The 24,159-nt window shown below is 31.8% G+C and overlaps 3 protein-coding genes and 1 long non-coding RNA gene across 18 annotated transcripts in view; 1 reads left to right on the forward strand and 3 right to left on the reverse strand.

Annotated features, from left to right (window-relative positions):
- LOC143248632 (serine/threonine-protein kinase ATR-like) overlaps positions 1 to 24,159 on the forward strand; it is a 239,498-nt gene that overhangs the window by 177,850 nt on the left and 37,489 nt on the right. The window lies entirely within an intron of this gene.
- On the reverse strand, positions 84 to 24,023 carry LOC143248629 (serine/threonine-protein kinase ATR-like). 12 transcript variants are annotated; one of them, XM_076497136.1, is made up of 9 exons: positions 23,802 to 24,022; positions 13,439 to 13,587; positions 13,032 to 13,146; positions 12,230 to 12,367; positions 9,836 to 10,043; positions 4,418 to 4,523; positions 3,481 to 3,605; positions 2,867 to 2,906; positions 2,345 to 2,457 (listed from the first exon to the last, which is right to left on the reverse strand). In XM_076497136.1, exons 1-6 carry the CDS (start codon positions 23,805 to 23,807, stop codon positions 4,504 to 4,506), a joined length of 636 nt encoding a protein of 211 aa, XP_076353251.1. In that variant the 5' UTR covers positions 23,808 to 24,022; the 3' UTR covers positions 2,345 to 2,457; positions 2,867 to 2,906; positions 3,481 to 3,605; positions 4,418 to 4,503. The 12 variants fall into 12 exon arrangements, with proteins under 12 accessions (XP_076353248.1, XP_076353259.1, XP_076353252.1 ...); XM_076497133.1 differs by lacking the exons at positions 2,345 to 2,457; positions 2,867 to 2,906 and adding an exon at positions 84 to 174; XM_076497137.1 differs by lacking the exons at positions 2,345 to 2,457; positions 2,867 to 2,906 and adding an exon at positions 451 to 590.
- LOC143248631 (uncharacterized) lies at positions 17,721 to 23,637 on the reverse strand. Its single transcript, XR_013027116.1, has 2 exons — positions 23,234 to 23,637; positions 17,721 to 19,142 (listed from the first exon to the last, which is right to left on the reverse strand). It is a non-coding gene; the product is annotated as an uncharacterized LOC143248631 (long non-coding RNA).
- Positions 19,647 to 22,612, reverse strand: LOC143248630 (uncharacterized). Its single transcript, XM_076497145.1, has 2 exons — positions 22,374 to 22,612; positions 19,647 to 19,973 (listed from the first exon to the last, which is right to left on the reverse strand). The coding sequence occupies exons 1-2, from the start codon at positions 22,542 to 22,544 to the stop codon at positions 19,818 to 19,820; spliced, it is 327 nt and encodes a 108-aa protein (XP_076353260.1). The 5' UTR covers positions 22,545 to 22,612; the 3' UTR covers positions 19,647 to 19,817.

The following is a 24,159-nucleotide window of genomic DNA, read 5'->3' on the forward strand; positions in this document are numbered from 1 at the left end:
TGCCAATGAATGTAGCTAACAAATCATCCTAGCCACTACATTAATTTAAAATTTGAAAATACTTTTAATCTTATCGTACTTACTGATTTTAGGAACTCAGAAAGGCCGTCCCAGTCTGCTAACTTCCATGCTGATTCTACACGAAATGGATTTATCTCATTTGACCATTCTGGTCTATAAAAATAATGCAACAAAGAAAATTTATCTAAACTTTCACATTTTCACCAGAAAATGTCGAAGTTTATTTAGAGTTAGTGCTAGTACAAAGCATTATGAATATAAGAAAATAATTATAATTAACAAATGAATCTTATTTCCTGTCAGGTGTATAGCTAGACAAATTATAAAAAGAAGAAATACCCATGTTTAAGAAAGCAACTCTATTTCCTGTTGGATGAAAATAACTTAAAAAGTGTGCATAAAACAAACAAACACAAACCTCTCATTTAGAAGACCAGTAGCATAGGTAAGTGCTGTGTTTGACTGATCTAAACCCATCAAGCATCGAAGAAGACCCTGATGGTGACTAATTGTGTCTGATTTAACTTTTACAGCTCTTTCATAACAGGAAAATGCATTTTGTAGTTGACCTATCAAACATGATAACAGAATTTGAAATTCAGCAATTTGATCTTGATGAAACTTTGTAGAATTGATAGCTACTGCCTGTTGTGGAGACACAAGTGTAGAGGACAACGTTTCCAAAGTCTTCTGCTTTTTGTCTTTAAGACTAAAGGCGGAAGACTTTTGAAATGTCATCCTCTACACTTGTGTCTTCACAACAAGCAGTAGCCGTCCATTCCACAAAGTTTCATCATGAAATATTCTGCCTAAACAATCTATCAAACAATTTGATCTTATATTTAAGTACTTCAAGCAATAAAACAACAAATTTATTTTTAACAATAGTAAGAGTTCTAAAGGTTACACCTAATGAATCATTTAAAATTTAGATATAATGATGACAGATTTTGTTTATATATATCCACAAGACCAAGGAGAAAAACTTGCTATTTAAATAATTGTTAATTAGAATGTTCCAGAAGTTATCTGAAATACATGTGAAATGATATCTTCACTTGTCTTTGGTGACTTCATGTATTCTTGTTTTATCACAAGGTTAAAATAGCAATGTGGGGATTAACAAAATTAACAAAAGTCAAATAGCTTAAGATAAGAGCACCCATGTATATATACACATATATGAATTTATGAACTAAAAACAAACAAAGAGACCACTATATAATAATTACCAAATATATCAACATGTAATTTTTTACTTTAAATACATCTTACTATTAAAAACAGAACAAATACATTCATTTCATAAATTATCAGTAGTAATATTAAAGCAATGTAAAGTAAAAATGGGGTATAGTCTGAAAATAAAATAATAATTTTAAAACACTAAAAAAACAATGAAATTTGGTTTGAATGTCCAACTGGACTTTCCAAATGAGCTGTAGTTTCAAAGCATTACAAAAGATTCAAGTAAATTTGATCTAAGTGTGAAACTGTAACTCTGGTGCCAAAACAATGGTACAAGGCTTCAATTTTTAATGTCAAAACGACAATTATGACTTGTCTGAAGCTTCAAGCTTTATTGTCAAAACAATAAAGTTGGTTGAAAGATCTAACTTTTGATGCATAACACTCTGATAAATTTTGTTTTAAATTAAATTTGAAACACTACACAGTATAAAAAAATTATATATGTAAAAACTGTTGGTATGGGTAGAAAGCATTATGTAGAAGAGCGAACAATGTTTCGACCTTCTTCAGTCATCGTTGTACATAGCTTTCTCTACTCATACCAGCCGTTTTTACATATATATTTTTCTCTACAAGTGGGTTTTGTCGTCATCACAGAGTAAAATAAAATTGTTTACAACAAAATAAAATAACAGAGAAATTCAGCCTAAATATGAAATTGTAGCTTCAAAACTAATACAATACTTGATTTCAGAATAACATAGAAGAAACATTCCCACACTAGCAGTACCATTACAGCAGAAAGAAATGTTTGGTTAGTAAAGAAAATATGAATTCATGTGCCTGCAAAACTTTGTTGATGAGTACTTAGCTCATAAACAGCAGCAAGAGAAGTATTTCAAAGACACTGAAATTATTCAAGATGCCAGTTTTCCAGACCTTTTGTTGGATGTGAGCAAGAATATACATTTCATATTTAAGACACAAAAAACTGGTTGTTACAGCCCAATTACATAATGAATAACTAAACACATTAAAAAATATAAAGTGCACAAAAAGCTCTCTTTAGTGCACACAATGAAGGATGGAATAACAGGGGTATGTATAAACAGTTATTAATAAAGATACACACTTAAACACGATGTTTTCTGATTTCACGTACAGAAGTACCATTTGATAATCACAATGATCCCCTTGTCGGAGTCTCATTAAATTGACTGTGGATTTTCTTTGGCAGAAGAGAACCTGTCAAGTTAGTGAATTAAAATTAGGTCACTATATCATAATCAGGAGCAAGTAAATCAGAAAAACCAAAATATAAAAGATGTTAAGAGAACAAAGCCTTAGCAAATGTTTCCCTGATGCTAGAGATTCTACACCAGCCTTAGAATGTTGGCTTTCTATTATTTACACATAATGTGGTATTAAACATCACAGATAACTACTGGCAATTTCTGAAACAAGAGGATGTGATATGTGGGCATGTCACATTGGGTCTGATTTACAAATTTACAATTTCTGGGATGTGTAACCAAATGAGATCGAAGACTATAAAAGTTATGCTTTGTGTGAGTGATTACAACATTATAAGAAATTATGTTAACTTTCATAGCTCTTGATGCAATGGAAAATGAGTTAGAGAAGAGGGTATTACCTACTGAGCAAATGTCAATTCTCACACTATGATGCTTGTTCTGAAAAAAAGATAAACCGATCGCCAAAGTATTACTTACTTGGCATGACACAAGATCTTAGTGTCTCACAATCAAAATTTAATTAATTTGTTATAACAATTAGAATAGCATAAACATCTCAGCTAATAATGCATATTATAACAGTATACAAGTTTTAAGTTCTTAATTCTAAAGGCAATATTTAAAAAAACAGGATTTGTCAAAAGAGACTTCATAAGCTGTAGCTAAAATTAGCATGTAAGCATATTTCTTTGATGGAATTAAAACATTTCCATCATCTTTAAGTCCATCACCAATAATCCTCTTTAGATTACTTGTACCTACATCGCCAAAGCTCCCAATGTTCTGTAAGGCAACAACAGAAATAAACTGTAAAACATTGCTTCACTGCTTTAGCAAAAATCAGTTTGTTTATTTTTAGAGCCAGTTTTCATGTGTAACTACCACAACTAAGCATTGCATAAAAGTACTGCAACTTGAATGGCTTCAACAATAATGTTAATTAATTATTTCTTTCTATTGGCATTATCAAGATCTGAAATCAACTGTACCCCATTTTGCTTTTATACTTTACCAGAGTTTTGAATGCTGACAAAGTATGTCCATCCACAGCAAACAGGTAAGCTGTTTAAGAAGTTTTCAATATGCCTCTTTAGCTTGTACACCCAGAGTTAAGTTATCTGAGGATGAAGAGAGATGCTGGAAGCAAAAACATCATCATCAGTAATACCAGTGTTGTCATGAAGACTTATCATCATCTTTGGACAACTTTTTAAAACATTAAAAGCACAAGTGTATAATTGTATAAATTTTATGTTGGATACAATGTAATAGAATAATTAATAAAAATAGCATAGCTTGAATTAATAAAATAAATGGATAGTATATCTGTGTAAAAGAAAATCATAGTGATTGAGAAAACAGAAATTCACCAAAAATAACTAGGTTATAGACTTACCAGTTTATAAAAAACAACAAAAAATCAATTAGTGTGTGTGTGTTTTCTTATAGCAAACATCTGGCTATCTGCTGAGTCTACCGAGGGGAATTTAACCCCTGATTTTAGCATTGTAAATCTATAAACTTACTGCTGTACCAACTGGGAACAAATCAATTAGTAGATAATACTATACACAGGATAAAATTTAATTATGTTTAAGTTAGTACTCAGTAAATAAAGACCACAAAATCAGTTCTCTAATTACCTTAGTATATGCTAATTTGAATTACTAACAAACAACCAAATTTAAAAGTTCACAGATAACTCAAAATCAGATAAAACACATCATGACACACAAAAATCGATGTTTAGGTGTCTTTTTAAATAACGTATAATATGAACATTTAAATATTAACATACAGTTTGATACCAAACTTAAGAAGTTATAAAATAGTAGTTCAATAAAATTTTGAATGTAAGTTGACAAGTGCAATGATGTGGCCTTTGACCCATGACCCATCTGGAAAGGGTTAACAGTTACATACATAAAGAAATATTTACTTTTACATACCAGTTGCTTCATGACCTAGAATCAAATCATGAAGTGTGGGGTCTTCTTGACGAGATGCTGCTACTCCTGCCACTCCATCTGGTTCATCAAGGAGGATGTACAGTTTCTAAGACAAAAAATAGATGCATACTGATCACAACTGAAAAAAGTAGTAATAAAAAACAATGCATTCATCCTATATATATATAAAACATTTTTTGCATTTGAATACTGAATATTCTTAGATTCCTTATTCTTATAAAGAGTGATTCTGAAGTTCATTAACAGGTAAGGAGAGGCACAGGATCAGAAATAAGGTACACTGAGTCTGCCCTGTGACAGTACCATTGAAATAATGGGAAATTTTGTTGATATGAACCAAATTATCAGGAGAAAAGGTGTAAACAATGAAAAATAAAAACATTTTAACATGAGTACTCTGAAAATATTCTTTGAGAGCTATAATTTTATGTATATGTGCATGTAAAGTTGTACTACAGAAGATGTAAGTCTGACAGTAGTAAAAGTTATAGCACAAATCTGAGTTTAAGGTACAAGCCCAGAATTTTATTATACAATTAGCTCATTGAAAGATTGTAAGTATTAAACTTTACACAGTTTGGTTTCTATTCATCTCATGAATATTGCAACTTCACATAACACACACTGCAGATTCACACTTAAAATCTGTTTCAATGCAAAATTACCAATATCTATTGTTTTCCTTAAACTATTATTTTGTCATTTGATATCAAACAGAATATTCTGGCATGTGATGTAATCTTAGTAGTATTAATATTTCATTATACAAAATTACAAGAGATATCATTTCAAAATTATTTACCTGCAAGAAAGCCAACTGTAGCCTTGATGATTCTTGGTTATTCTTGATTGATAATTCTAAATACATTAAAGCCCGAGCATAAGCTTGACAAACAAAGGAGCTAAAAGGTCTTCTGGAACACTCTTCAGGATGTCATAAACAGACTTATAGTTGGGATCATTATGTGGGTCCACAAGAGAAATAACAACTTTGTCAATTCATGCATTAGCAAAAGCAAATCACAAAAAACGAAAAATACTTTGTCTTTACATGTAAAACATTTATTATAGATTAAGGAAAGTTGGTGTATTCATTCTATGCATGAGCTTATGAATATACAGAACCACAACAGTCATCATGAGGTCTTAGTAATGGGTCACATCTCAATAACTGAGAATAATTCTATTCTGTTAACAACAGAACCAAAACAGCCATCTTGAGGTCCTAGTAGCAGATTACATCTCAACAACTAAGAATCGTTTTTATTCTGTCAAGAACAAAACCCATAGGACCTCCATTAGGTCACCAATAATTACAAACCATGTCTTATTATGTAAAGAATAGAATCACAAAAATTTCTGTCAGGTCCAAGAAAAACAGGTCACCTTGCAAAAATGTGTAATAATGGGTTTTTATTTGTCAATAACAAAATCTTAACAACCTCCATCAAGTCAAAAGAAAATTGGTCACAGCACAATAATTTGGAATGTTATCTATTATTTTAATGATAAAGTTCTAAACAGAAGTTGATATCAGTTACAAAACAGACGTTGAAAGCAGCAAAGTTTGAATGAACTATAATAGTACAGATTGTACATGTAAACAACTTCAGATCTTTGAAGCTTATCAGAAAAACAATAAAAACCACTAAAGATGAATCCCAAAATATTGATGTTGCAATAATTTGACTCTACAATGAACTGAAGCATTTCATGGAGTATGTTGATATATATATAGAGCTAAAGGAGATGTGGCACAGAAACTGAAAAATTGCAAATGAATTCAACATTGAAACTCTGCCATCATTTATTAGCTGAATTTCTACTTTCAAGGGCAAGTTGGCAACACATTTTGGTGGTTTCCACAAGATCATTTTATTATTAAACTGCAACTTACTTTGCTTGTTTTGAGAAATCAAATATTTTGTAAATTCTGGTTTTATTTATACCATAACAATCATCACATTTGCTTCCTTTCAGGATGAAAGCTCCAACACATCATTCTATAGTTTCTCCACTTTAAACCAAAATCTACAAAATTGTCAGCTTATCAGATTTTTCAAATGAGACTGCTGACATATCTTGTTTCTGTTAAATGCAGTCAAAGTTTTCATCAGTGAACCAAGTTGAAAACACAATATACAATACAAGTACATAAGCCACATACAAAGATGAATTTCTCTTCATTATCAATGTAGTTCTAAAGTTTACAGGTTACATATTTTTAGAAGTTACATACAAATATCAATGAATAAGGTGTAACAGATAGTTTATACATGCTACTTCATTTTATATATGAAGGATAGCTTTTGCTAGAGACAGATCAGGAAAAAATTATGATAACTAGCAGTAATTTGCCCTTTTGCTACAGACTCAGTATAATATACAAGTTCATCTACACATTTGCACACATTAAGTATTTGTACTATAACTTTTGATACAGCACATGTACCTTCACAAAATCTGGTAGACATTAGTACAGATACAAGTATTTTTTTTACAAAATCAGATGTTTCATGAACTATTTTTATAAAAGATCTGTTTGTGAAAATTGAGCCTGTTTCATTACTAGTATGAGTGCAAAGTGATTTCATGTTATGAGTTAAAAACTGTTCTTCATCCCAAAAATCTCAAATATTATTTGCATAATCTCTAAAACTTCCCAAATATATTTCAGATGTTTGATTTCAGCAAAACTTTATACATTATGTTATTTTCTACACTCCAGCTGTGGGGTCTGTCACTTAACTAGCTTTGTAACTATCATTAAAAAATTAGGAAATAAATAATTTTATTTTTTTAGTGCTATGATGATGACATATTGTAACATGAAAATACAAATGTTTAGTTTAAGTAGACTAAGTCTCATAATGCTATATGTTACATATATATTTATTATGTTACTGACCTTCCAGTCATGCCTAGCTAGCATTGTGCAACTTGCATTGATCTGGTGCTCTCATATTACATATCCAGTAACATAAAACTGACCTTTAGTCTTTTCTGTCTTGGCTGTGTTTTAGTGGACTAGTATTTTGTAATATACAGACACATTTAAATTATTATACATTATATATATGTATATACATTATGACTATTTAGAAATAAATTATTAAACTTTTCTTAAAATATAGAAAAAAAAATGGGAAAAGCAAACAATTATCTCTTCTCTCTACGATCTCTGTACTTGGTTGTTGCTGGACATAAGTTGCTAAGCCTTTTGAAATTTCACAAGTGGAGGATATCAAACAATTTTTTTTAGGTTTTATACATACAGTTGAATAACCAAAAAATCATAAATAACTACACTGATACCATAGAATTCCACTTAGTAACTAGATTTATATCAATTTTAAAATATATGAAACTATGAGCAGACTAAAGACACATCCAAACTCCTTGAAAACTTAGATTGAAAGAACACTAGCTTTTTCGAAGATTAAAATAGCTAAAAAACCACTTTAGGAACATCTTAAGCTAGTGATTGGTTATTCACATGTCATATACTGTAGTAAGAGTATATAATGGACTGTTTCAAAAATTGGAAAGAGTTGAATAGAGCCCACTGTGTTAAAGACCTCATACCTTTTTATTTTATATTCTAGCTTGTTAAAGTTAGTAATCTGAGTTCCCTAATTTGTATGAAACTGTGAACTTAGTATTTTGACACCACAAACATCTAATTTTAAACTGTGCAGCATTAAACATAACATGTGACTCACTAAAATCAATATTTATGTTCTTTTAATACTTATTTTTAAACTAAGAAATTAACTCATACATAACATTAAATAGTAAAATTATAATCTACAATTTGATTCCAAACTTACTGACATAAATTCATAAAATATTTGTTCAATACAATCTTGAATGCAAGTCAACAAACACAACAAGATGGCCTTTGATCCATGATCCATTATAAAAGGATTAAACATTGTTAAGTCCTTAATACTGCATGAAAGTTAGACCACACAGTACTGAATATAATGCACCAGATTAAGTCACAGTATAACTATACACTTGCTACATGGATGAAAAGGTCCTGTCACAAACTACAGCTCTTGAAAGAACATGATGACTTGTTTGTACATCTCTTGAATGTTAAAGACCTAAGTGACATACATAGGTTTGTGTACACACTACCATTTAAAATATTCAATTGCTCTTCATTAAACTATAAGTCAAACTCAGGGTTTAGATGGTAATGTATCAAAAATGGAAACTAATGCTTTCTTAAACTAAAAATGCACTTCCAATAATACTTACCTATGCAGACATTACAGCTATTTCATGATTTCTAAGGATTCCATATTTTGCCCATCTAAGCACTGAAAATACTAACTTCAGTCTTTTATACCCAACCTAAATACCTTAGACAAGTTCTAACTAGCAAACTGCTCCACAAACTTTAATGTGCCTTCGAACTAGGTACTGTATATAACCATCTCATCCTGACAACACAGTCACTTTTTCTGAGAAATACATTTGGTTTTAGTGGGAAGATAGAACAGGAGAGTGTCAGTGAAGGTAAGTATTATCGAAAATACATGTTCAGTTAACTTTCGAAATAGACCATCTACTGACACTAGAATCCCATGTTAAGAAGGTGGAGGGGCTGGTGCAGGCATGATCCATACAGAAAGTGTCTTCATAGAACAGGAGTATACCAAGAAAAAGAATAGTACAAGAGTGGGAGAACTGAACTACATCCAGAACAGATATGCTCTTCACCTGAAACTTAATTTTTATATCCAAGGTGGAACAGAATACGAGTAATCATTCGTATAGGTTAACCTCAACCAGGTAGCCAAGGTTGGATTTAGGCAGTCATGAAACCTGTATCTCATGTTAGTGGTTAGGGTTATTGGACCACAATGTTTTGTGTGTGTATATAAATATATATGACTGGATCTCAACCTGTAGCCAAAGAATGATGCTTTACACAATGAGAAAGCAACAACAACTAAGTGGACAAACCTTCTCCTCTACCTAAAGGAATCTAAAAGGCAACACAACAGTTTTAGAAATACAGGCTAGACTAATAATGAAATTAATGTTTTCTTAAAGAACACTGTAGAAAATTTGTTACCCAAAAGTTATTACCACCACTAGCTTCTACAGATGAAAGTCTTGTAGTAAATTCAATTATTTTACATGAGAAAATATTCTGGTAACTCTGCTTCAAATTTTGAAATTATTACCCTAATAAATCATTACTTATTTCCTAGCAAAGTGACATTTTTATGTTGTAAAAAACATAAATAAGGCTGTTAATCAATGACTAGAACAGGCATTTTAATTGTTTTATAATATTTACAGTCTTTAATTTCTCAAAGAAAAAGAACATAAAATACCAGTAACTTAAGCTCATGATTAATTAATGAGTATTCCAACTACCTTTCCCTTTATTTGCAGGCTTGGAGTTATTCTGGTTTCTAGATCTCAACATCACAAAATACTGACAACACCAAACCGTTAAACAATCCAAAATTGAAAACACAGTCTGGGCACTCAAGTGGCAAAGGTCAGTCTTCTCATGAAACTTCAATTTGCTCTGTTCAGCTTGGTCAACATGGCTTAGAACAGCCATAATCTCTCTGTAGATCTATAGACCCAAATACATAAAAAGTTTTGCTTTTCTTTTTATAATAACACATATTAATTCTAAATTTTAGTGAGATTAAAATCTACCTTGATTATCAACGTTAAAAAAAATTATTTCACATTCCATTTTGCTTTTAAAAATTCTACTACTAAAATATGCAGCAAAATATTTCATAGATTCTTGTAATTTATAACATCTATGATAACGCAAAAACTGCTGTGAACACATTATTCAGCTCACATTTTCAGTTCACTTTGGTATAAATCAGTCATCTTTACACCTCCACAATTCTGGGGATTTCATCTTAATATGTAGGACAACCACCATGAACAACAAAGGCAGTACAGCACTGATGCTGTATACTCGAAATCAGAATGTTCATTAAGTTCTAAGGCATCAGTAATCACTCCATTAAAAACAAATATCTTCAGGGCATTTTCAGTATTCTGAATTATTTCATAGGATGTTATGAAGCTCACAAGAGTATCTCATGCATGAACAATGGATATGAAGACTGGTGACACACTTCACTCAATCCCCTCTTTTTGAAGACGATGTACTGATTACTTCTACACAGTTAGAATGAAAATCATAATTCATTATGTGACAGAACACAGGATAATAGAATTTAAGGCATTAGTAGTCCAATCAGAAGATCGTAAAACAAAGTCTTCCAATGTTCATTACTGTCAACACCAACTTGAATCACCATCATATGTACAATGTCTCCATATGAATATGGTATTTAACCTGACTCTCAGATACTCATCAAATAAGCACATAGCTGTTATGTGGTAGCAGGGTGAGACATAGCTCACTTGTAAAATTACTATTCTTATATTGTTGGTCCACTTGGTATGTTCTTGGCACAATAAGAAGCAAGTCATTTCCTGCTATATGTGAGCATAATGCACCTTAGTAGGTGTGTGAAATACAAGCTATCCTCGTATAGTCTCTATTTTAGCAGTCTGTATACTTACAGTGCCAAAGTAAAACTACAGACATTTGACACAGTCTAAGAGCAAGTTTAACCAACCAAACAGAGCTTTAGACACCTGACTCAACCTAGATGCAGTTTTTTTAAACCTATCTGCCTGTGCATCATTTACTATTGCAGTAACACTGTAGTCTTACACTGCACAGCATTCAAAAAACAAACAATGTTGTCTTATATAATTATATAAATCAAAATCACTGTTCAACTGGTATTTTTAATGCTATAACATTTGGTGTAACATGCAAAAGTGGATTATAGTTTATTTTAACATTCATGTTTTCATATTACATTATATTTGTTGAAAGCTATGACAAGACTTCAGTGCACATAAGCTAAGTAAACATGTACAGTAAATAAAACAAATTATTCTAATAATTCAAACTATTTCTTCTTGAATGTTACTGTTAAGTTTATAGCACTCATAAGATACACATAAATAATTTAATATCTATTAAAAAAAAACATTATTAGATATAAATTCATGCTGTCCAAAAATACTCTTAGCAAAAATATTGTTAATTAGACTGACAAAAGTAACGTTGATCTCAATTTCAAAGATCTGACCATAGGTCACTCATACATTTTTGACAGTTTTATCTTTGTTTCTGGCAGTGACAGTTGTAACTGGCAAAATAAACTGTCAAAAGAAATAATGTTACTTTCAATCAAGTTGAAATTGACTAGATATGTAAGATGGAACTAGGATTTGTAATCAACAATAAGAAAGAAAAAAAATTTTTTGATAAAAGGAAGTACTTTTAATATTATTTTGAAAATAGTTTCTCACAATAGAATTCACATCCTGAAAAACGACTGAAAGACTAAAGTTAAGTAAAATGTTCCAAAAGTCAGAATACCTTTGGCTGACTGATGGATAATTAACCAATTCAGAATCTTTTCTATTTACTGTAAACATCAAAGCAGATGTACTGGTACTGGTATTTTCTTTCTGTTCCCTGCTTTCTTACCCTTAAAACATTTTATTACCAGATCTAAACAAAATTAATGATTGGCCAATCTGATAAGAGAAGATGCAGAAGTCTGTCAAATGGCTATCAATGCTAAGCTCTGTCTTTAAAATCTCACAGCCTATCAGTTGTATTACATTCTTTACTTCTGAAAAAGAAAATGTCATATAAAGAATTATGTACATTTACTTCTATACTTTATATTATTTCTTAAAACAAACATCTTCCTTTTCTTCATTGCTTGCATCTTGTAAAACATTAACCATGATGTGAGGAAGAAGAAAAACTGCTGTCTTCACATCGTTTTTGACAATCATGAAGCATGACTGAAAAACTCTAGCTGTATTCTCTCGCTTTATCTGAGAATTAAATACACAAAACCATATAAATTTTATAAAACTAAGGGCATTTAAAAACATGCTAATGAGCATGGAAAAGTTAGTTTTAAATTGAAATGATTTTGGTTGTTTTCTCTATGGCATAATCTGTTCTCAAAAGCAGTTTTATAAAAAACTATTCTGCATTATTTCTTTTCTTTCCATTAGAAACAGAAAATTAACATATACAAAGACAAAATGAGAGAATTTTAAGTGTAATGTGGTGATTATAATCTAGTACTTGTCTTTGATACTACAGTAGTCTACCCCCCCAAAAGAAATTCTAAAGTGTATACCACCTTTATGTTCTAAACATATTTGTAGAGTAAGTTTCAATAATGTGCTCCTAATGGGCTAAAACTGTGACAAATGTTACAGAACTGTGTGCACGTTACTTAATAGTTGAAATTAACATTCTCCTGAATTAGAAAAGGAAATGAAACTCAGACTTACAAAAACTGTGTGAACAGATATGTTTAGCTGAACTGTGAGGTGCCTCTGTTTCTGTAATACTTTTATCTACACAGTCTGATCTCTAGTTCAAATTTTGTCATGGTTTTAATTAATATAATAATCACCTATAACAATAATATTGATTAGCAACCTAATTATCTCATTTCTTTTATCACAGAAAAGTGCTTCTTACCTTCTGGAGAAGACAAGATGCCCAATTACAGGCCCAATCTTTAAAAGTGCTTCCTAGTTTGCTCCCATATATTGGGCATGGAAAGGAAGTCCTCTTGTTACTAGACATAATGTACCTATCAAATAATAACAGAAAACCTGATGAACTTTTTTTTTAACTTTTATTAAAAAAGCAGAACAACTTCAATATTCAAATAACTTTTCAGTTTATGTGAAATATTTAAAAAAAATTGAGTTTTTAATGTTTAAACTAGGCTAAAATACTGTTGAATTGTAATGTTTTATAACACAGTAAAGATAAAAGAAAAACATAACACAATGAACAATGTTAGAAAAAAAATTGATAAGAAAGAAAATAACTGAAAATTACTGTCTAAATTTCATTATAATAAAAAATAAAATACATACCTGGAGTGCTGCAAAGGTACCAAAATTTCTTGAATCTCTTCTGAAAACCTGTTCCAAAGACTATTACTTGGTCTCACAATTTGTGACAACTCTCCACTTTGACAAGTATATATCTGTAAGGTTTCCTGCAGTGCATAAGATGCACAGTCCTACAAAAAAGAAAAATGTGTACTTTACATAAGAAAACAGTCATAAACACAGCATGAAAAACTTCAGTTCCAGAAAGAAAGAAAAACGTTAGGAAGTGGAGAAATAATAAATACACACAATACCATATGTTTACTGTGAAAGGCCTACAGTATCATACGTGACTATGTTTACTGTGAAAGATATAAGGTATAACGTGTGACTGTGCTTACTGTGAAAGATATAAGGTATCGTGTGTGACTGTATCGTGCTAAAAATAGCCCTACTTCTGGCCTCAGTTTGACCATGTCACCAGTTATTCAGCCTTTTCAGATTTTTACCATATATTCTTACATCTCTGAATATGATTAACAAAAAAAAAAAATCAGGATGGTGTTCAACCAACTTTTGTGTTATAATTTTTAAAGTATCCTGTGATACGTTGTTTACTTGAAAAAACAACTTCAATTCAGGTGTGTTACTGTGTGCAAATATATCCATAAAATTTTGAAATAATTTATGAATACCATTGAAATATTCTTATCAGCCTTTACCATATATTCTTACATCTCTGAACATGATCTTCAAAAAGTTCAAGGTTGTGTAAAATAATAAATTATCAAATTTTAAGTGTTTCTGATATGTACCATTGGGCAAAGGACCACATTCACGGCATTCAGTTCTTTATGGTCAATCAGGAATCAGTCCTGCAGAATTGTGTAAAGTTTGATCTACTTGAGTGCGATGAAAAACACAAAACTGTGGCAGGTATTAAGTCACATCATAGCTTTATTCTACCAACAAATTGTATATGAGAAGGTTATCAGATGATGATGTGTACACAGTTGTAACTGTTGGTAGTAACAGTGAAAGTGATGCTACAGCAGCTCAAATAGAGTCTAATGATAGCAATGACAATTATCAGCCAGGGAAATATGTGGCATGCTTATACGATCATGAATGGTATATGGGAAACATAAAAGATAGATCAGATGAACATTCCATTGTGTTGATGTCATTTATGAAGAAATCAAGAAACGAACTGTTCTCATGGCCTGCAAGGTCACATAAAGATGAAACTGGATTCCTTTCCAACATATTCTTTGTCTGATCAGTGCACCTACCTTGCATGGCAGTAGTGCTCACCACTATGTTCTAAGTCAAAGTGATCTCAACATAACCAAACTCGAATTTTAGAAATTTATTCAAGCTGTGTCAACAAATCAATGTTTATTTGATGTTGTTAAGGCTAATTTATCACCAAAGCAGTTTTTGAAACATTTCATTGTCATGATTATTGCAGTTTGGTGTGACTATAATCTTTCTCAGTTATCTCCTGTTGTAGCACTGTCCTTTTTGTGTCTGATTTACCTTTGTATTTATTATATTATGAATCTTAAATTCAGCCATATCTGCATAACTGTAATGCATACACAATATATTTGCATTGTCATGTGATCTAACTAGTTATGCCAGTAAACTTGTTCAGAAATGAATTAAATCTTTCTTGTTTCATACAACTTCATTATTTAACATTGTGAAAGGCTGGTTACAATATTTCAGTGGGATTCATAATATTCTGACAGGTATTTTTCAAAATTGTATGGATATATTTGCACACATTAACACACCTGAACTGAATTGTTTTTCAATAAAAAATGTATGGTCAGAGGATATTTTAAAAAAATTATAACTCAAAAGTAGGTTAAACACCATCCTGATTTTTTTTGTAGATCATATTCAGAGATGTAAGAATATAAGGTAAAAATCTGAAAAGGCTGAATAACTGATGACATGGTCAAACTGTGACCAGAAATAGGGCTATTTTTAGCTACATTATTAAAAGGTTGCATGCAACTACATTTTTTACAGGAGATCTAACAGACTTTTATCTACAAGAATTGCTGATTTATCAACTGATATGTCATAGGAAATTTGAAAACAAAATTCAGCATTGTAGCATATTAAGTCTTAGAGCTATGGCTTCTTAAATAAACCAATTTTTTTTTATAATTTTGGGTTTTCAGTTGATGGTACAGCCTCACTATACAAATCCTCAGAGAGATAAACTTGGTTTGAGACCATTTTTGAATTCTGTGAGATGAATTCAGTCAGTGTAGCAACTTTCAGCTTTCTACTACCATTACTCTTGCAGCTTTAAGCAGCCAAATTTCCCCAAAAATGAATTCACCAAAAATAAAAAATAAATAATTAAATTTTACAGTGCTGTAAATCAGAAACTATTAGAGATACTTATCTAATCTTTGGCAATATTTCATTATATGGGTAAATGAGCACATGTGAAAATTTTCAAGGAATTCTGTGGGGGTCACCTGCAGCCACCTGAATGATTTGACATGGAATTATCCTACAGTTATCTGATCCTCATCTGAATAACAAAAAGTAAAAGAAAGCTGTTGGAAATGCTGAACAAAATCTTCCAAAGACACAACAAGTTGAGAAAATAAGTTAAAAGCAAGAGGCCATACATCCAGGCTCTAAGGTACAAAATGTAGAACAAAGCCAGCCACTTCCTGCACAATAACAGCAATGCTGCATATAATAAAATAACTTAAACAGGAAACTAATTTTGCATTATATTATTTACAAGCCCAATACCAAATCGACTGCATTAACTTCATTTATCCCCAATCCTTCTATTAACAAACATTAAAAATGTTAAAATTAATTCAGTAAAGACAAAGTTAATACTTATTTGAGATTTAACATGAAATATTAAGGCATATCATAACACAAACAAGAAACTAATTTTCTAGTATATGATTTTCAACAGCAATATAAGAAGAACTGACAACTATGATCAGAAAACTTTGAAATTAAAACAAATAAAAAAAAATTCACTTTATAAAAATATTCAGCCTAGATCTTATTTATATACATACATATATTTTTGTTCTTTTAACTGTGAAAGAGATCTTAAGACAGACTTTACAGTGAGTTTTAGCACTCAATTGTTAATTTTATGGGGCTATGAGTAGATGTTAGATATTTTAATGAGTGTCTTTCCTAATAATTTTGAAATATTAATACCTGATTCAAAACATCAACAACTAATAAAACTACTGTAATGTCAGCTAATATAACACAATTTAACAACCATGTATACACATAAAACAAAAGAAATTAATCTTAACCTTTCTGGGTAACAAACTTTTAATATTTAAAATAAATATTAACCAAGATATCATTCAATTTACTACTTGTCATTAAATTATAACAGTTTCATGGAATTTTGTCTTTCACTTGTAATGCTGGTCAAGGATAAATACTAAAGGAACAAAGCTAAACATTTTTATCCTTAAATATACATCACACATATGACATGTTTAGTTGTGTTTTATTCAACCATAGCAAACATTGATTTGTATAAAATTTAAGAAGAATAAGTTTTATCAGAATGATTATATTTTTATTTCAAAATATAGCTTAGGGTTTATATTTAATTATAAGGTCTATGTTTGTAAAACAATATTGGTAGTTTAGCATTAAAACACAGTTGTCAGTGCTAATAAAACCAAGGCTAGCACACTCTCTATTACTGTAGAAAACATGGTTATTTTGAGTATCAAACATTTTGTTTTTATACTAAAATAAATATAACTGCAATAATTTCAATGCAAAAACAAGTAATTTTGAAAATGATTAATATTTGCTTAAATGTTGTTGTTTCTTTACATTAAGCTACAGAAATAAGCACAACAAATACCGCAGAATAAGTTTTTACAAATAACATTATAACTAAGTGTAAGCTTGTTATGAGTGTTATAAATAAACTGATTTGAACTCTGTTATAGAAAAGTATAATATATTGATATCACATTAAGTAAATGAGGCCTTTTGACTTTCAAGAACGAAATTAATGCAACATCATAATTAGATAACTATCATAAGTGTATTTCTATATATCATCTTGCATATTTAAATTTGTAGTAATTTTGGTTAAATATGTTTTATTTTGGGGTCATTTGCATCAATGGTCATCAGATTTATTGAGTGACAACAGGCAATCTCGGAAATTTTGACAAAAGACTGCTATAAGCTTGCATTTGATGTCAGATGGTAGATCTATTATAGTTTTATATTTATCATATCATGATACATAAGCCATAGTAAGATAAATACATTGCAACACACACAATCTGTACTACACCTCTAATTAAATAAGGTAAAACAAATATTTTTCAAACAACATACACAACCATTTTAACAAAAGTACATTTGTGATAAATAATAAGTCATTTACTTGAATTTAACACAATTCAACCATTCCATCCAAAGATAAAAAGACTTTAAAAATGTTAAATTTACAACACTAAAGATGATACTAACAGTTCCTTTCACAGGTTTTCTCTACACTTTCTGCAAGTTGACCTTCTCATAATGTCAGCATATGTACAAAGACACATTGATTCCATTCCACTCCACTCCTACGTCACTGACATGTATTTTCATCAGCTAAAACAATTTTTTATTTTTGTGAAGGTTTGCTCAACTATTTTCTACACTGCCAAAAAACCCAAAATATTTCCACAATACTAAACTAAAGAGCATCAAATGCCTTCAAATTTGAGGTACTGGAATTTCATTTTAATGTTAGCATTTTCGAATTTGCTTACACAAACTGAAATTATATTGGTGACAAATACGTGACTATTTGCACATAATTTTCTCATTCAAAGGAATATTTTGACTGTAAGTGTTCTGATAAGGTATGCTTAAGCAGCTTAAACTATCCTTGTTCTTTCTTTACATTCAGAAGGGGACATAAATCAGGTATGTCTTTATACAAATGTTTTCACTTCTCACTAGCTTCAAGACTTTCACCTAAGCACAGTCCAGAATCTGAACTGGCTCACAGAAGTGCTACATGTATAGTGTGGCTAGGAATGTCAAACTGTACATAGTTGATAAACTCCACTAAAAAACACAGCATTGGGAATGTGTTATACAGGCCACAGTAAAAGGGTCCTCATGGTCTTCACTTGAAAATCAATGAGGCAGAATGAAAATCCATCAAAGTGCAAATTAATGTTACACTCTACACTAGATATACCCATTGCCTATTGGGATATACCCTGTGCAATCTACATGCAACTATCATATTTTGGAACAAAACCTTTTATTTTATGACTTATAGGTAAACAGCTATTGGAGATTAAAATTTAAAACATATTTTACAATATTCATATCTGTATTATGTATCACTTTATAAAATGTTACATCACATTTATATACATTATTATATACCTAATAAGAGAGTGTACTAATTCTCAGTTGATAACACTTAACCATACCTGCTTTATGTCCTTTCTGTCGCATTTACTTTAGGATATTCAGAAGTGAATGTAAATAAAGATTAAGAATTGTTTAGCTGCTTAAGCATACCATATCAGAAGACTTACAGTCTCAATATTCTTTTGAAGTAATTAAAGAGGTTTGGATGTGTACATATATGTAGATCTTCATTTTAGACAAAACTATTTCCAAATTAACATCACTCTTGCAGGATAGGATGGATATTGCCACACTGTCTTTAACTGACTCTGATCTCCAGGCCCTGTGAAGGAAAAGATGTTTCTCTCTTTAGATTCTGGAAAAATGCAGCTTCAGTGAAAGCAATATCCACACATTGTTTCTTCACAGACAAAGGAAAACCATGAAAAAGAATGAAAACTTGTAACATAGTCAGTGTAATCCATTAAGACAACACAGTAGCAAAAAAGTTTAATGAAAATGAAATGATGTTCACAAAATAATTAGTTGTGAACAAAGATGAGAACAGTTATGTCCAATCAATCCCGAGTAAACTCAAACTTTTGAAAGTCTCCACCAATTTTCAACTTAGAATTAAAATTTAAAAGAATTACTCAAAATTCCTAATGAATTTGTTTTCTGTAAATTTATGGACATCATTTACAAACATCTCCTTTGAAAAACTAATTTTTCCAAATTTATTTCCAATACCAGTGCTTCAAAATCATATACTTTTTCTCTTATACTCCTAGCATTACAACAGTAATAATCAAGTCTATCCTTTTCTACTACTTCTGTACTAGGCCGGTCAACGAATGTCAGAACGGCACTCGAATATTCGTGGGCGAAAATTCGTGAATATCCGAATATTCGTGCATATACTTGTTAGATCGTTTTAGAATTATTAATTAATAATTAACTTACCTTAAATTGCAATATTTATGCCAGTAAAGAGTAGAAATAACTTGTTTTTCATCATTTACTGAAGTTTACATTCTTTTCTTGAACTTCCTGTCACAGTGCACCATGGGTAATGTATTACTGTAAACCATATTGTTGCTGCTCTGTTCAATGTGAGCCCTCTGTACAAAAGCTGACTTCTGGCACCTGTGACCTGTTTTTTCTTATTTTGATGCTGTAAAATTGTTGTCCATTATTATTTTATTTATGTAATTATATTACTATACTGTGTTTAATAAAATACTTGTCAAAATAATTATTGTTGTTTGTTTTCTTTTATCCTACACACTGGGGAAACAACATTATTAATAAACATGAACTTTATTAATGAACATAAAAAACCATCAGAAAACAATTAACACTAAACAAGTTAAAATAGACATAAAATACTGAGTTTATGCTGCAGCCACATAGACCTGTTCCACATCCTGGTCAATTATTAATGCTCTGTCCATTGTTACTTGGAAAATATTAAAAGTTAAACACTAACAATAAAAACATTTGTAAAAAAAACCTCATAAAACAACTTTCACTGAAAATACTGAGTGTATGCACATTCCTGTTCATGGTGTTTCCTCCTTTACATTTGAGGATGGAAGCCCAGGAAGTTGGGGATAAACTGGATTAGAGACCTGTGAGCTAGTACTGGCAGCACTGGCAGCACTCGAAGGGGTACAGGTAACTGTAACTGCAGGGAGAGCATCAGATGCAGGGAGAAAATCAGAAGGGACTGTCATGTTGGCTTTGACTGCTGACTTCAAGTTCTTGTTCAGGAACACCAATTGATCCACATGTTCAGGGTTAAGGGAAGCCCTTAGCTTGCTGACGGTCAAACCTGCTGTGCTGAATGTACGTTCGCTAGGTACTGATGTACCAGGTATAGACAGGTATTTCCTAGCAACTGAAGCAATTGATGGAAACCTTGACCTGTACACAGACCACCACTGAAGAGGGTTTGGTGGCCTTAGAGGCTCTCTGACAAAATCAGCCAACTCTTCCTCAACTGAAGAAACATCACTGCCTTCTGTTAAGTCTACTGTATCACCCATTACATAACTCAAAACTTTTGACATAATGGGTTTTTTTACAGGTGGTTCTGTTACCTCATCTGCCTCAGGTTCCTTCTTGACTTCTGCAGTGTTGCTTGATCTCCTGATTTCTTCTGCTATGTTGGCATGAAGTTCCTTTCTCTGACTTTCGGTCAAAAATTGTACTTTTATATCTAGGATCAAGTGCTGAAGCTTTCAGCAGGGAACTATTCAGACCTTCATTAATGATTCCTCCATCTTCTGACAAGAATTTAAATCTTTTCACCAATCCCATACTGATTGTTTTTTCAACTGCTTAGCTAGTGCTTTGTCTTCCTCTGTGGTCTTAAGGTCCTCCATCATATCTGTCAGCAGAGGGTAAATTGAGGACCCTGTGGGAAGATCTTCCTTCCCAAGAATTTCAGTGGCTTCTGCAAAAGGATGAAGCATTGGGATTATTGTATGCATCGTGTCCCAAAAGACATCATCAATGTCAAATCTTTCTCCACTTTTTACAATGGTAGCGTCTACCAACACTGCATATATGGGCACTCTGAGCTCTACCAGTCGCTGCACCATCTCCAGCGCAGAGTTCCATCTTGTAGGGCAATCCTGTATAAGGTTCTTTGCAATGATGGGACCCTTCTTTACTTGTTCCTTCTGGGCTTCAGTAGCCATCTGAACTTGCTTTTGTTTTAGGGCACTTGTGGCCAGAACAGAATGGTTGAAGAATGTAACCAACCTTCTCCCTGCCCCAAGGGCTTTTGCAATGGGTGCAAGCTTAAGCCCATCTTGCAGAGCTAACTGAAGGCTGTGGGCAAAACAGCCAGAGTGAGAAATGCCTAACTTTTCTGCTGCCACAAGCATATTTGCAGCATTATCAGTAGTTAAGTGGACAATATTGTTGGTGTTTAGAAATTCAGAACACAGATTGTGAATTTCAGAAGCAATATTTTGACCTGTGTGTCTATCAGAAAAGAGTCTGGTGCCCAGAACATTTGAGTGCATTTTCCATTGCAAGTCAATGTGTTGTTCTGTGATAGTAATGTAACCTTGCATTGCATTACTAGTCCACAAATCAGTGGTCAGTGAAACATGCTGGTCTCTCAGTTCTCCAATCATCTCTGTCTTGGCATCATTGTACAGTTTTGTAAGGTAGTTACCAACAGTATTTCTACAAGGAACTTTGTATGATGGGTTTAACTGGTTTGCAAAATATCTAAATCCTACACTCTCAACAAAACTGAGTGGTCTAAGATCTACAGCACACATAAGAGCCAGGCTCCTGTTTATTCTCTCAGTGCTGTGTACATTCATTTTGGTAGCACAGGGATTCAGCTGCAGGAGTGTTGTTTGTCTCAGTGTAGGTGCAGCAGTAACAATTTTAGAGTCCTGCAAATGCAGGTGAATAATTAATTATATATTTGCTAGCTATACATAAAATAAATATAAAACATATATTTAAAAAAAATGGGATAATATAATTTTAAACACAGAATATTCCTGCAGGTTCAGAAATGTCAAACAGCCATGTGCTCACTGCTCACCTGTTTGTTGGAAGTTAGGGAAATTCCACTATGCCTGTTACTCATATGATTTCTTAGGTTTGTTGTACCTCCACAAAATGACAGGTTTGCTTTGCAGAGCTGACACTCTGCCTTCTTTCCATCTAGTTTAAAATACTTCCAAACAGCAGACTTTCTGCCTTGATCCTCCATATTTAAAGTCTTTTGGTGCCAAAGTAGCAACTTTAAGAAGGTTTACTGTAATCTTGTACCCACAATGCAATGTTCACAAAAGTTGGATTTCCTTTTCCTCTTCAGCAGACAACTACCAAAAAAAGTTAAATAAAGTGTTATTTATTCAGATTTGACTTCATTTTTCTACAATGGTAAGTTAATATTTATTAATATTAATTAGGCGAATTTCCGAATATTATTGCATTCGAATATTCGCGGAAAAAGATCCATATACGAAGCTTCGATTACTCTTGCCGGCTGTATTCTGTACTAACTTATCATGCTAAATTTTTCATTTCCTCGTATTCTTTTTGTGTTAAGTTTTTTTCTGGCCCTCACCACTGTTTAGTTTAGTTTAAAACCTCCCTTATAGCCGAGTTAATAGTCTTAAAAAACAAGCCAGATGCTACAGTATTTAAATGTAAACCACCCATTCCTAAAGCTCCCTTCTTCCGATGAACTTGATCGATACAAGTCCAGTCGGTCTGCTCATCCTCACAGTTTACTTACTAAAACCTAAACCTAACATTTAACCCTAGTGACCTACTTATAACTTCATTTACACAGTGAATTCTTAGTTATATTCTCCACATAGCATAATCTAATTATTTTGTCCTCATTTACCAACAGATTATTCTAACCATATATCTTGTCGATAAATCACCTACAACTTCCATATCCTTCTCTGATCCTTTTGTTTTCATTCTCTCCAACAGTTCATATGCAGAATCCAAATTCTGAAATTTGTTTGTCAACATAATAGGTTCATAACAAGTAAATTCATTATTTTTTACTCTAATACTAATAGCACTCTTTCTATCATCCTGAAAGTCACTGTCATCTGATATATCCCTTTCATATTAATAAAGTATTCACCCTCTGACTACTGCTTCCATTTCCCATAATCTACAATTCTTTTCATTGCCTCTAACTTCTCCAAAATTCTACATAAAACTCGAATACTTTCGCCACTAATTTTCTTTAACACGTAGCGACCTGGCATATCTTGGTGCTTAAGGTACTTGGCTCGTACTCTTGAGCGGTTAAAATGGGATTTACCGACTTTATAACGTCCTTTTGAAAGAATACACATTAATAAGGATAAAAGAGCAAGCATGTTATGTAACGGGTGGATTCGAACTCCCAATTCTTTGTTAATATTTATCCAATTTTTTCTTTTAATGTCTTGTGGGAAAACAATCATTAAAAAAATGAATAACATATATGTATTGTTACCTGCATATTTTCTACAACTGTGATTGGACATCTACCAAGTAGAATTCATAATCAGTGATGTCGAGAAACCCACTTGTTGAGAAATTTATATGCAAAAACGGCTCGTTTGGGTTGAGAAAATATTTTACATAGAAGAGCGAACAACATTTCGACCTTCATCGGTCATCGTCTGGTTCACAAAGAAAGAGGTAACTGACCGGAAGCTGACCACATGTTTGAAAGGGGTTGTGTAACTGTGTGTCGAAATGTAGAGGGCGGTATTAGATGTTTGAATATATAGTTTTATTTATTTATTTTATTATATTAATACAGTTACCTCTTTCTTTGTGAGCCTGACGATGACCGATGAAGGTCGAAA

The sequence above is a fragment of the Tachypleus tridentatus genome, chromosome 4, assembly GCF_004210375.1.
Source record: "Tachypleus tridentatus isolate NWPU-2018 chromosome 4, ASM421037v1, whole genome shotgun sequence".
Classification (NCBI taxonomy): domain Eukaryota; kingdom Metazoa; phylum Arthropoda; class Merostomata; order Xiphosura; family Limulidae; genus Tachypleus; species Tachypleus tridentatus.

Bases quoted from the DNA above. Each gene is read 5' to 3' on its own strand.
- LOC143248630 (XM_076497145.1), bottom strand. From the start codon at position 22,544: ATGGAGGATCAAGGCAGAAAGTCTGCTGTTTGGAAGTATTTTAAACTA. The intron at 19,974-22,373 runs GTGAGCAGTGAG...ACAATTTTACAG, and splicing joins CCCTAACTTCCAACAAACAG to CATCAAAATAAGAAAAAACA.
- LOC143248629 (XM_076497133.1), bottom strand. The intron at 13,147-13,438 runs GTATGTATTTTA...ATTATTTGATAG, and splicing joins GTACCTTTGCAGCACTCCAG to GTACATTATGTCTAGTAACA. The intron at 4,524-9,835 runs GTAGTTGGAATA...TTTTTGTCTTAG, and splicing joins GCCTGCAAATAAAGGGAAAG to AAACTGTACATCCTCCTTGA.